The 13,508-nt window shown below is 36.0% G+C and overlaps 1 protein-coding gene across 7 annotated transcripts in view; it reads left to right on the forward strand.

Annotated features, from left to right (window-relative positions):
- The window catches only part of HDAC4 (histone deacetylase 4), a 286,678-nt gene that overhangs the window by 209,688 nt on the left and 63,482 nt on the right, over positions 1-13,508 (forward strand). For all 7 annotated transcript variants that reach the window (XM_032214587.1, XM_032214590.1, XM_032214588.1 and 4 more), the window contains one exon: positions 11,559-11,666. In XM_032214587.1, the coding sequence (XP_032070478.1) occupies positions 11,559-11,666 (108 nt within the window). The remainder of the gene's footprint in view (positions 1-11,558; positions 11,667-13,508) is intronic.

Consider the following 13,508-nt stretch of genomic DNA (forward strand, 5'->3'; position numbering starts at 1 on the left):
GTTGGGGATAAGTGCCACCTGTAAAACATTGTATACAGATTCTCTTTATATGCAGTTGACATTGTCATTTTATAGTTTTGAGACCACATTTTTCTAGGTCAATCCCATGCCCCAATTTTTCCCCCCAAGCTAACATAGTTTCTTTAACTTATTCTTCCTGTAGCTTCACCTCTAATAGGTAGCCATAAAGTTTTTTAATTACTTTTTCATCAGTACCTGTTAAAATTTTATCTAAATCAGTCATTTTATCATAAAAACCCTCCATTTTTCAATCTTCGTTGTATCTAGAATATATTTGCACATATAAATACCAATTAATTTCAATTCCTTCCTGTTTCAAGTCTTGAATGGATTTAAGTTCACCCTCTGTATTAAACAGTTCCGCATATCTAACTGTTCCTTTTTGTATATTATTGAATATGAAAAGGCTTCAATGGTTGATATCCAGACTGGAATTTTTAAATAATGTAATTTCTTAACCTTCTCCCAGTTTAATAACAAAGCCTCTCTTATATAATGTCTTCTAAAGTAACCATGTGCTTTGGTTCCCTTATACCATAAGAATGCATGCCATCCCAGCAGCAAGTCGTGACCCTCTAAGTTCAAAAGTCTAACATTTCCTAACATTATCCATTCCTTAATCCACATCAGACTTGTTGCCTGGTAATATAGCTCCCAGTCGGGTAAGCCCGGCCCTCCTCTTGTTTTAGCATCTTGCAACACTTTAAGTTTTATTCTTGCTTTTTCCCCCTGCCATATAAATTTCAACACCATTTTATTTAGATCTTCAAAATAGTCTTTCCCCAACCTAGTAGGGATTGTCTGGAACAAGTACGAGATTCTAGGTAAAATGTTCATTTTAATTGTTGAGATTCTCCCAATCATTGATAATTGTAGATTTTCCCAAGTCCATTGCAATTTGTTGCTTCAATCTAAGATAGTTATCCTATTTGAGAGTACTACATCTAGCTGTTAAAGAAATCCCCAAATATTTGACCTTGTTCGTAACTTGCATCTCCAAGATTTCCGCCAATTCTTTTTTTTGTTTTGATGGTATGTTTTTTGTCAAGATCTTTGTTTTATCTTTATTTATTTTCAAGCCTGCTACTTTTTCATACTCCTCAATTCTTTCTATCAATTTAGGTGCAGATTCAAGTGGCTCCTCAAGAATGAAAACTAAATCATCTGCAAATGCTTGCAATTTATATTCTTTTTTAATAGTCATTCCCTTTATTTCTTCCTCTTCTTTGATCCTTCTATTTAAAACTTCTAACTTTAAGACAAAAAGTAGCGGTGATAATGGGCAGCCTTCTCTCATCCCTCTCTTTATTTCAATAAGATCTGTCAATTCTCCATTTATCATTATCTTAGCTGTTTGCTTGTGATATACCATTTGTAATACCATTTGAATAAAATTCTTACCAAAGTTCATTTGTTCCATTTGTTGTATCATGAATTGCCAGTTCACATTATCAAAAGCCTTCTGTGCATCAAGAAACATCAAGGCCATTTGCTTTTCAGAATGAGCCTCATAGTATTCCAAGGTGTCCAAAATTATTCTTATGTTATCCTTAATTTGTCTCTTTGGTAAAAAAAAACAACATTTTTTTGAAAAGTTTTTTTTATTTTAATTGAACAAAAACACACAAAAAAGAATCATCCTTCATTACATCTTGTAGAAAGTGTGTCGATTGGTTACAGATAATTTTCCTGCATTTCTTCCACAGTCATTACTTATAGTTCATATTAGATTATACACTTTAAATCAAAAATCTTTGTATATCTTACTATCAATGTACCACAATTCTCATTTGACTACAATTATTTGAACATGCTTTTACCTCAAATCATTCATAATTAAAGACACAACCACATAATGGCATTCATTAGCTATTTCAAAAAATCCTCCAATAACATTACACCTTTATGACATCTTTTAAGTAAAAGTCAATTAATAAAGTTTCTAAACCGTCTCCCCCCCCCTTTTCCCCCAATTCACTGTTTAGAATTTATATCCAAGTTACTTTTGCCAATACCATAGCATGTATATATTATTAAGCTATGTCCATTGACATTTCCTTGTTGTTATTATAATTGGCTAAAAATCATTTACTATTTATGTCCCATCTCCTCTCATCAGACCCCCCCCCCCAAAAAAGGAAAAAAAACTTACACCTTTACGACAAGATCTAAATAAAAATTTGTTAATAAAATTTATAGGTCTTTTTTCCAAGTCACAATTTGCAATTTATATTCAAATTGCTTTTACTAGTTTGCCAGTACATGTGTATATCACTAAGCTGTATCCATTATCATTTCATTATTGTTATTATAGTTAATTATTTGTTAACGAATAAACATTTAATAACAATCTAAAACAATCTAAGAGTTACTAAATTCCTACTTATTGATCACTAAAATCAACTAATTTTTTATTATCAACTTTCATTGTCAACCTGTATCTTTCCAGTAACAAAACAGTCTTGTCTCTTTTGCCAATTGTGGTGTCAGTCTTATTGTCTCCTTTATAAGGTTTTTATAGACTTCTCTCCGCACTTTGTTGCTTGAAGGATCTCTCAGGTAATCTCGTTGCCCTCCAGCTGCTACTAAAATTAGCTTGTCTTTGGTTGTCAATCTTGCTTCTGAAAAAAAATCTCTTCTTAAGTCATCATCATTACCATTTTTTTTCTTCTGTATCTTGGAATCTGAAATAGAGCTCCAATTCATCGAATTCCCTTTTCCATATTCCCTTCTTTCCACTTTCAACCACATTTACTCCACTAATAAATTCATCTTTATCTTCTATATCTTCATTCTCCCCTTTAATTTTTGGGGCTCCAACCCCATCATCTTTTGCTGTGAGGAAGACTAGTCTTTCCAACTTCTTCTCAATTCTCCCATATCCTTCCAATAAATTTTGAATTCCAGCCAAGATATTTCGGAATTTTAAGGTTTCCACATCTGAATATTGATCCATGTTTCCAAAAAAGAAAAAAGAAAGAAAGAAAAAAGAAAAAACTAATAGCCATTGCCACTCTAGCCTTCCAGGCCTGTTTTATTTTTTTATTTTAGGTTGACTTGAACACGTTATTTTATGCTCTTCAAAGGAGAAGGGTTCTGTTCCCCCCACTTTTTTTCCTCTGCCAAAATAGTTCTCAAAGGCACCTGTGAAAACAATTCATGCCTTTGGCTCTTTATCAGTTTCTGTAAACAAGTTGCAAGCCCTTCAGCTACAACGTCAGTGAAATCGAAGAAGGAAAGAGAAGAGATACGTTGTTTCAAAAACTCCAGCCTCTGTCCTCCGAGTGGGAGTGTTGCTACTTTTCACTTTATAATATTTATCTCTGGCTTATAGGAAACAAAGTTTTTTAGATTTCTTTTAATAACAAGTAATAGGAAGAATTGTTAAAATAAGAAGGAAGGTTTTAATCCAGAAATCAAGAAATAAAGCAAGAAAAAGCAGAAGGAAAAAAAATCCGTTCACTTTAAGAGGAGAAATAAGAAACGTTGCAAGCCTTCAATCCACAAAGAATAGTTACAAAGAAAAAAAAGCTTTCCAAAGCAATCCAATATGAGTTAATTTCGCCGCTCAATTCTTTTGCTTAAGGATCTAATTTGGCTTTTTTTAAAAATTATTTGGGCAGTCATTCGCAAAATAGAAAAAATACCTCACCAGATGGACTCACTTTCTCTTTTCACTTCCTTCCTTCCGGAGCTGTCCCGACTTCATCAGCCTGGGGGCTGCCTGTTTACCGCCGGCTTGAAGCGCTTCCCTTGGGTGGATCAGGGACTTTGCGATGTCCCTGAGACCAGCAAGGCTTCGTCTTCCTGATCACCGTCTCTACGGGATGGTTTAGGTCTCAATGGACCGTCCAGCGGTAAAAGTGTCAATGGCGATCTCGGAATATCGAGACCGCACGTTGTGACATCGCGACATTGGCTCCTCCTTCCTCCGGTAAAAAACCATTTTGATCTGGGCGGATAAACCCATTTAGATATTTTTTAAGTCTCTCTGCCAGTATAGATGCAAATAACTTATAGTCTGAGTTTAGCAAGGAGATTGGTCTATAGTTCTTAATTTGCGTAAGTTCTGCCTCCTCTTTAGGTAGCAATGTGATATGTGCTTCTAACCATGAATTAGATATTTTACTTTCAACCATTACTTCATTTATAACTTCTAGAAGGGGAAGAGACAAGGATTCCTCTAGTGTTTTGTAAAATTCCACTGGTAGGCCATCCAGTCCCAGGGCGTCCCCATTATTTTGTCTTTTAAGAGCTTCAGTTAGTTCCATCATTATTTTACCTTCTAATATAGTTCTAATGTTGTTTGGTAACCGGGGGAGATTGGCATCCTGTAAGTATTGCTTGATTCCTCCCTCTTCTATTTTCTCTTGTTCATACAACTTGGCATAATAGTCTTTTATGATTTTCTTCTTTTCAGCATTTCCATAGTGCATTTGTCCTTGTTCATCTTTTAGTTGTTGTATTTTCTTTACCTCTCTCTCCTTTCTCAGTTTATATGCCAACCATCTGCCTGGCTTATTTGCATTTTCAAAGTAATTCTGTTTAGCGCCTCTAATTTTTTGTGCCAATTCATCCTTTTCCAGTAAATCCATTTTGTGTTTAATTGTATCCATTTTTATTTTAATATCGTTCTTTTGAGGAGATTTCTGTAGCTCTTTTTCCAGTGTCATATAGTCTTTTTCTAAATCTTTACATGTTTATCTTTTCTTTACGTTTCTCATTCTTGTATAATCTATTATCAGATCTCTAGAAAAGGCCTTCATTGTGTCCCAAAGATTCTGCATGGATGTATCTTCTTTTTTATTTTCTTTAAAGAAGAAAGCCAATTCTTTTTCCATTTTCTGTACAAAGTCTTTCTCTTTCAATATCATATTAATGTCCATCTAGATCTTGTTCTTTGACCTCTCCATTTGATTATAATTGGGTTATGATCCGCCCAAGTACTTAATTCAATTTCCACTTCTTGTACATTACCAAATAAATCAATGGAGGTCCAAATCATATCTATTCTAGAGAATGATAAGTGTCTATTTGAATAGAAAATATATTGTTTTTTTGTAGGATTTCTTTCTCTGCAGACATCTTTTAAGTTTATTTCATCCATCATCCTGAAGGACTTTGGGAGTGTTTTTCTATTTGGTTTTATTGTTTTATGTGTTTTATAATCCATGTTCTGATTGTAATGCCATTAAAATCTCCCATCATACAAATGTTAACATAGTCTAGGTCACAGATTTTTTTGTGGCGTTTTTTATAAAATTCATCTTGTTTTTCATTAGGTGCGTAAATTGCAATTAAAAGTATTTTCCTAGTATTATCCATAATTTCCACCATCAAGATTCTTCCATCTTCATCTGTATAAATTTGTTTCACTGGAATTTTGTCTTTAATATAAGAAATCATTCCTCTTTTCTTGCAGTCCGCCAGAGAGGTAAAGTTTTGGTTGTACTAATATGTGACCCTATCTTTGTTGAATATGTACTTCTTGTAAGCAAATTATGTCTTAATTTTAACTTTTCTAATTTGTGAAATATTTTCCTTCTTTTGATTGCCGAGTTAAGTCTATTTCTATTAATTGTGAGCCTTTCCATAGAAATATTAAATCTTCCGGGATCAGCCATCTATAGTTAACTCCTATCTTAAGTAAAATTGTAGTCAGGAATTGATATTTTCTTCTCTTGTCTCTCACTCTTCTTGGAATTTGCTTTAAGACTACAATCTCCTTGCCTTTGTATTCTAATTTTCTATCTCTTGTTTTCTGCAATATTTGTAATTTCAAGGTTTTTTTAGTGAATTTTACATGGACTTCCCTTGGAAGAGCATATCTCATTGCATATCTTGTATTTATCCAAAATGTCTCGTCTATGCCATCCATCGTCTTCTCTTGGGGTATCTCTAACACATCTATCAGGATGTCAGATATTATTTGTGGCAGATTCTCTCCCTTTTCCTCTATTATATTTTGAAATCTTAAGAAATATTCAGAGCGCTCCATCTCCCATCCTATTATTGCACTGCTTTCTGTTTCCATTTCGCTCAATCTACTTTCAAGTTCTTCATCCCTCTCCTCTCTTTGTTCCTCTCTTTCAGCAATTTTTTGCATTCTGTCTTCTTGTTTCATGATCCATTGTTGAATAATTTCTATCTTTCCCTCTGTCTTGCCTGTTTTTTGTTCTATATTCCCAATTCGCTGATCCATAAGAAAAAAAAAGGAAAAAGAAAATTTTTGCTTGCAGATTCCTTTAATTCAATGCATTTAGATTTAAAAACAAACCATCCAGATGTCTCATATATCTCAAATATCTCAAAATGTTAGGAAGAGAAAAAAAATATTCAACACTTCAAAACTTCAAGGCTTCAACAAACCAGAGGAAGGAGGGTGAACAAAAAGAAATCATCACATCCCAGGCAAAGTAATGTAAACATTATCAGCAAAAAAAAGGGGGGGGGAGGAGAGAGTTCAAAGTTTTTTCCCTTTTGATGTAGAGGCTTTTCCAAGGTCACTCCAATTTTCCCTTATGTTTTCAGTCATCTTCCAAAATAGGCTTCCAGACACTAAAGATCCACAAGAAACACCTGCAAAACAACTGTGTTCTTGCCTCTTATCAGGTTTTAACCTTGAATGAAAAAGTTTCTCTCTAAACAATTCCAGCAGTAAGAATTGGCAACTTTGTTTCAAAATCCGCTAGGTGGCAGTGTTAAATTATATCCAATCTCAAGTCTCTTACAACTCTGCCTTTAGAAGGGAATATTCAAAGGAAAAAGCCCAAGGACTAAAAAAATAATAAGGAAAGGGGGGGGAAAAGAAAGAATAAGTATTCAATTCACTTCCAAAAATCAAGAAGTTAGAAATAAAGAGAAGGCTCCAACAATGAATCCATTTTAAATTGTAGCAAAAGTCCAGCCTGGCTTCCGGTAATAAAAAGGGGGGGGGGAACCATGCTTAAAACCGCCGCTGAGTCTCTGGTTATTCTCTATTTTGCCTTAAGTCTCCAAATTTAGGGTATTCTCTCTGCAATTAAAAAAAAGTTAGAAAAAGTCTCACCAAAACGACATGCTTCTCTCTCTTGCTCTTGCTTTACGGAGCTGTCAGCAGCTTCAGCAGCCCAGGGGCTGCCTCTTGATTGTCTGCAAAAGGGTTTTTTCCCAGGTCTCCAGAGATTTTGTGAGTTTCTCTGGATCCCCTGGATGTTCCGCTTCCTCTCACCGTCTCTTTGGGACGGCTTGGGTCCAGATTGGACCATCCAGATGATCCAGATTCAACGGCTAATCCAGAATAACCGGAAAGCTGCAGTATCGCCACGATGTGTAGCTCTTCCTCCCATCAATCTAGTTTCAAAACACTAGAAGGCAGGACAAGAAGCAATGGATGGAAACTAATAAAGGCGAGAACCAACCTAAAATAAGGAGAAATTTCCTGGTAGTGAAACAACTAGTGGAATGGCTTGCTTTCAGAAATTCTAGGTACTCCATCACTGGAGGATTTTAAGAAGAGATTAGGTAGCCATTTGTCTGAAATGGTATAGGGTCTCCTGCTTGTGCAAGGGGTTGGATTAGAAGACCTTGAAGGTCCCTTCCAACTCTGTTATTCTGTTCAGCTCCCGCCCCTTCAGCAAAGCTCTGCTTTGACCACCACATCAAGTAGCATCTGAAGATGAAGCCTCACTCTTACATGAGATATTTTCAGTTTTCAGAACATTGGAAAATTTATCTACTCCATTTAAGAATTACCCAATCTGATTCTTCCAATGTGGATGTAAATTATTTCATGCGTGTGAATGCTGTTTATTATCGCTTACAACTATAAAACCTGTCTTTCTGCAGTTAGTCTGTAATTCGCATGGGTAATTTTTTTTTTAATAAATGGGGAAATAGATAATAATTAATCAGAAAAGATATCGTATTTTTCGGAGTATAAAACGCACCGGAGTATAAGACGCACCAAGGTTTTGAAGAGGCAACATTTTAAAAAAGGTAGCTAGATAGAGGGATAGAGAGAGAGTAGGTAGGTAGGAAGAGAGAGAGTGTGTGTAGGTAGGTAGGTAGGTAGGTAGGTAGGTGGGTAGGTAGGTAGAGGGATAGAGAGAGAGAAATAGAAAGAGAGAGAGAAATACAGTAGGTAAGTAGGGAGAGAGAGAGAGTAGGTAGGTAGGTAGATGTTTCCAGGTGTATTTATCCATGTGCTGGAGAAGGAAATCGCCGAAAATCTACAGCACCTAACTTTGTTCCTGCTGGCACAGCACTTGATCAATGTAATTCTCATCAAACAGTTAAAGAGCTTTCCAAAAGGGGGAAAAAGTTTTTGCACTATGCAAAGCTCCCCAAAACAGCCCATTTTTCATGAAAACGGGCCCGTTTTTTAACAAATAAAAGGCATGAATAGCCTTGGGGGGGGGGGCCCACAAACGAGCAAAAACAGCCTGTTTTTCATGAAAACGGGCCTGTTTTTGTCAAAAATACTGCATGCATAGCCTTATGGAAGCTTATAGAGTGCTGCTGGGGGTTGAGGAGCGGAAAAAAATGGCCTGTTTTTTGCTCATTTCTGCCCTCCCCAGCTCCCAGGAGCTCTCTGAAAGCCTTCATAAGGCTATGCACGGCCATTTTGGTGAAGGGGAAGGGCTTCAGGAGGCAAAAAAAATGCTGTATTCGATGTATAAGACGCACCCAGATTTTCAGCCTCTTTTATGAGGAAAAAAGGTGCATCTTATAGTCCAAAAAATACAGTAATTTTGATTTTTAATGGCTCTCAGACACCATCTAGAATACAGCTTTCTGTCGCAAGTCAGAACTGATCCCATTCAACATCTGGTTTTACAAATCAGTTCCATTTTTGCCCAATGTAATACTTTTTCGTGCATACAGCATCAAGTGCAATGTTAACTCTGTCTCCCTTTGCACGCAGTGGCTTCTGCCTTAATACTTAACAGGTTTTCCTGGTTCCAGCTTATGAAGCACATAGCTGGCAATCTCATTATTTATGGATACCTCTTTGTTAGGAATAAAATTTTAATGAACGTACACTTGTACAACATTCAATGCTACTAATATTCTACAGCTATTTTATTAGATGCATTGCAGTTCAAGTACATGCTGTACATATTTCCCTCTTCCTCTTATGAAGGTCATGTGCGACACTAGCCACTGCACACTTGATAAGCTTGATGAACATATTAATCATAGTTTGTCTCACTTTTCCACTCACACAAAAGAATGCATCTCACAGAGTGGAATACTTTCTTTCACCTATCTCTATAAAACATAGTATGTATCAACATTGTATGTATGAATATTTGTACTTGTCACGTCTCTATTTGACAGGCTGGAGCCTGATTGTAAACATGCTTCTTTTAGAGATATCGGGAAAGTTTTTATACTTCATTATGAGTTTGACCAAATAAACTTTTATTATCAGTGTGTTTCATAGATACTTCTAGTATTGAAATAAATGGTCAGTGGTCAAGAGTTATACTTAAACTCATCAATATTCGAACACTGATATCTTGCCTCCTGTCAGATTTCTTTTCACCAGATTAAACATTCCAATTTCCTTCATGTCATCCTTACAGCGCATGTCCTTTAGTTCCTATAATTATCCTTGATGTCATCCCCTTAAACTGTTGTAACCTGTCAATATAATAAGCAGACATATTGATGTGGCGCCTTTAGCACAGAATACAGGAAAATAAGGACTGTGTATGTTTTTAATACAATGCTTCTTCTAATGCAGTCCTTTTAGTTATCTCACATTGCTGGTTTATGTTCAGTTTAGTGTCAGTGATTAGGCCCAAGTCTTTCTTCAATGTTGTGCTTCCAAGTCATAAATTCCTGGACTGGTATGTGTCCATATATTTTTCTCTTTTACATTTTTTCCAGTAAAAACACATCTTATTCTCCAAGCTTTGTCTATCTAGATTTGATTTCAATTTAATTTTTGTCATTTTGGGTGCTGTCTAAACTTCCCAATTTTGTGTCATCATTATCTATAAAGTTTCAAAATTAAATAAAATATTCTCACTTAACTTTTACCATAATAATTTTTAAGTTGCTTTAGTTTTCTTGGCAACAATTTTAAATAATCTTAGTGATACAAGATTGCTGCAGAAAATATATCTCCATTTTCTAAAATAAGAGAAAATGAACAGTTGAATTCCTCAGTATATGAAATTACATAGAAACAAATTCATTGAGAGATTGGGATATAATTATCTTCCACCGCACTATAGTCTAAAAACATAGCCCACTGAAGACCTACCAAAAATGCAGATTAAATCAGTATTCAGCCATGGTGCCTTAGAGATGAGAATGCAGTACTGCAGGCTACTTCTACTGACTGCCAGCTGCCAGCAGTTCGAGCCTCACCAGCTCAAGGTTGACTTAGCCTTCCATCCTTCCAAGGTCAGTAAAATGAAGACCCAGGTTGTTGGGGGCAATAGGCTGACACTGTAAACTATTTAGAGAGGGCTGTAAAGCACTATGAAGAGGTATATAAGTCTAAGTGCTATTACTATTGGCAGGAGAAAACACCAAAACACCAAAATGTATATGCAGAACTCAGAAATCCTGATTCCAAATGCTTTTCATGTTTTATCTGTCTTTATTTTGTATTAAGCAATCTTTTTACATAGGTAACTGTCTTGTCATCTCTTATCCACAAGATAAAGCTATGTTTGAGGATATCCATTAATCTTTTAAAGTACAAAAAATAATAGCTTTATTTGCTCTAGTTGTAAGATATAAGATCCTTAGTTCTAAGAAAAATAAATGATATAGAAAATGGGAGTGCTAAAATAATTTAGAAGCCAATTTCCCCAATTTTCTTAAATTGTCCCAGTTTTCTTTTCTAATTTCTCTCCTTTGCACCCTTAATGTCTAATGATGTTGTTATGCCTGCATAGGACAATTGGTCTTTATGCATCAAATTTTTGTTGTTGTTACCAGGTCCTGAAAAAGTAAGATAATTCCTAGGAACTTTCTAAATTACTTATATTAGTAAACATATTCTATAGCCAGTTAGCCAAATATTCATAATCAAGGGGATCTTCTTCCAAAGGAACTTCTCCTACTAATATATGCAGGATTGCCACCTGGTTGGAGCCGTTTGTCTACGTTTAGCAGTTTAATTTTGACATCAGAAATGAAAGTGAAATATTGGGAGCTATGTTTTAGAATATGTATGATATCATATAGACAAGATATGCTTCTTGTCAAAAATCTTACATCTGAATATGTCCCAAATGAATGCATGAGGATAACCACTTAAAGAACTCCACTTAAAGTGTATAAGCAATTTATATGTAGCTAAATATCTTTTCAAATAAAAGTAAAAGTATATCAATTTGTGATGGCGGTGTTACAAATTTTGGCTTGGGAAATAATTCACTTTTGGTATTTATCATTAATTGCATTTATAATTATAACACTTAAGTTATGATTTAACAGTTCCAGTAGTCAGCATGCAGTGCTCTGTGTAGACTAAATTGTTTCAGAATTTACAACAGTATCTTTACAATATTTCTGAATCCATCTTTATTCAGGTGGACAATGATACAATTTGGAATGAAGTGCATTCATTCAGTGCTGCTCGTCTTGCTGTTGGCTGTGTCATAGAGCTTGTATTTAAAGTAGCTACAGGAGAACTTAAGGTTGGTCTGGTATTGATAATATTTTGGATTTCATTTTTACATGTGAGAATAACTGGGTTACTTTTGTTTTCATACCATATAGCAAACATCTTTTACAATATTTCCAAATTTAGAGTTTATAAGAATACAGAAAGGGCAGAAATTCAGGAATTGTGAAATTTGAAAACCATACTACTAAAAGTTTTGTGTAATGCAATTATAATTAGGAATACTAAAATCTCTCTCATTTTATTAATGAGGAAATTTTATTTTATCTTATTTATTTATTCACTCCAGTCTTTTATAACACATATAACACATCTTCCTCCTGCTCCTTAATCTCAGGGCTGGACTACTTTTGAAAAAAATATTAGACAATGCAGCTATTGTTATAGATGGAATAGGTCAATAGCCCCCTGTGATACAAGGTTCCATAAGCTGCATTACTTGCCAAGATTCACTGCAAAATTTATATAGATTTCATTATTCTAAAGAGACCTCTTCCCAACTGAGATTTACATGCATATCCCATCTTTTCTTGAAATCTATTTCTTACATCCTGCCAGTTTTCATTCATGAGGAGGCTTGTCAAAGATTCCAATGTTTCTAAATCAATACTATCTAGAATATAGGAAAATGTATTGTATTTAACCTACATGTGGGCAAGCTTTTGACCACATCAGCCAGTGTAGTTATCACTGATTATTATAGATCTGTATAGTTCAGTCATTCAGGCCCTAGTCATTGTAATGTGTTCAACATGGAAGCTACAGCTGGTGCAGAGTGCAGCAGCACAGGCAGTTCCTGGGACCCGAAGAATAGCCCATGTAATACCACTGCTCCGCAAGTTGCATGGCTGCCAGTCTGCTTCCGGGTGCAGTTCAAGATGTTGCTATTCACTTATAATGCCCTTTCTGGCATGGGTCCAGGCTACTTGAGGGACCATCTCATTTCACTGGTATTTGCCTGTCCCATCCATGCTGGGAGAGGAGGCATGCTCTGCGCCCTATCGCCCAAATATTGTGCCTAGCGAGGTTCGGAGAAGGTCCTTCTCTGCCGTTGCTCCTGCTCTGTGGAATATATTTCCCCTCCGGTGTGAGGTCAGCTCTAACACTTTTGACATTTCATAAGAGCCTAACGATCTAGTTCTGCCAGTTAGCTTGGGCCCCAAAGGAGGAGCATCACAATGAAGGTGGATAATTGATTAACAATAGATCCCATTTCTTCCCCTGCCTCCATCCTTACATTTCTGTGGTCATATTGCCAGCATGATATCATAGAGTGCCGATTCCTTCCCACCACACATGTACATAGATTCATAAACACATATACATACATATGTCTGTCAGTGGTGGGATTCAAATTTTTTTTTTGCTACTGGTTCTGTGGGCATGGCTTGGTGGGTGTGGCTTGGTGGGCCTGGCAGGGGAAGGATACTGTAAAATCTCCATTCCCTCCCCACTCCAGTGAAAAGTTACTGCAAAATCCTCATTCCCTCCCCACTCCAGGAGAAGGTTATTGCAAAATCCCCATTCCCTTCCTATCAGCTGGGACTCGGAGATGGGGGCAGAGCCAGTCAGAAGTGGTATTTACCGGTTCTCTGAACTACTCAAAATTTCTGCTATCGGTTCTCCAGAACTGGTCAGAACCTTCTATATACCACCTATGGTGTGTGTGTGTGTGTTTTGCATATGTGTATGTCTATGTATCTATGTATGGGGGTAACAGCACTCTATGACATGCTGGGGACATGACCACACAAATGTCTTTGGATAGCGCTGGCTTAATGCCCTTGAAATGGAGATGAGCACCATCTCCTATAATCAACAATGACTTTTAGAGTAAAATCCACAGGGACTCATT

This window comes from Thamnophis elegans, chromosome 3 (genome assembly GCF_009769535.1).
Source record: "Thamnophis elegans isolate rThaEle1 chromosome 3, rThaEle1.pri, whole genome shotgun sequence".
In the NCBI taxonomy this organism is placed as follows: Eukaryota; Metazoa; Chordata; class Lepidosauria; order Squamata; family Colubridae; genus Thamnophis; species Thamnophis elegans.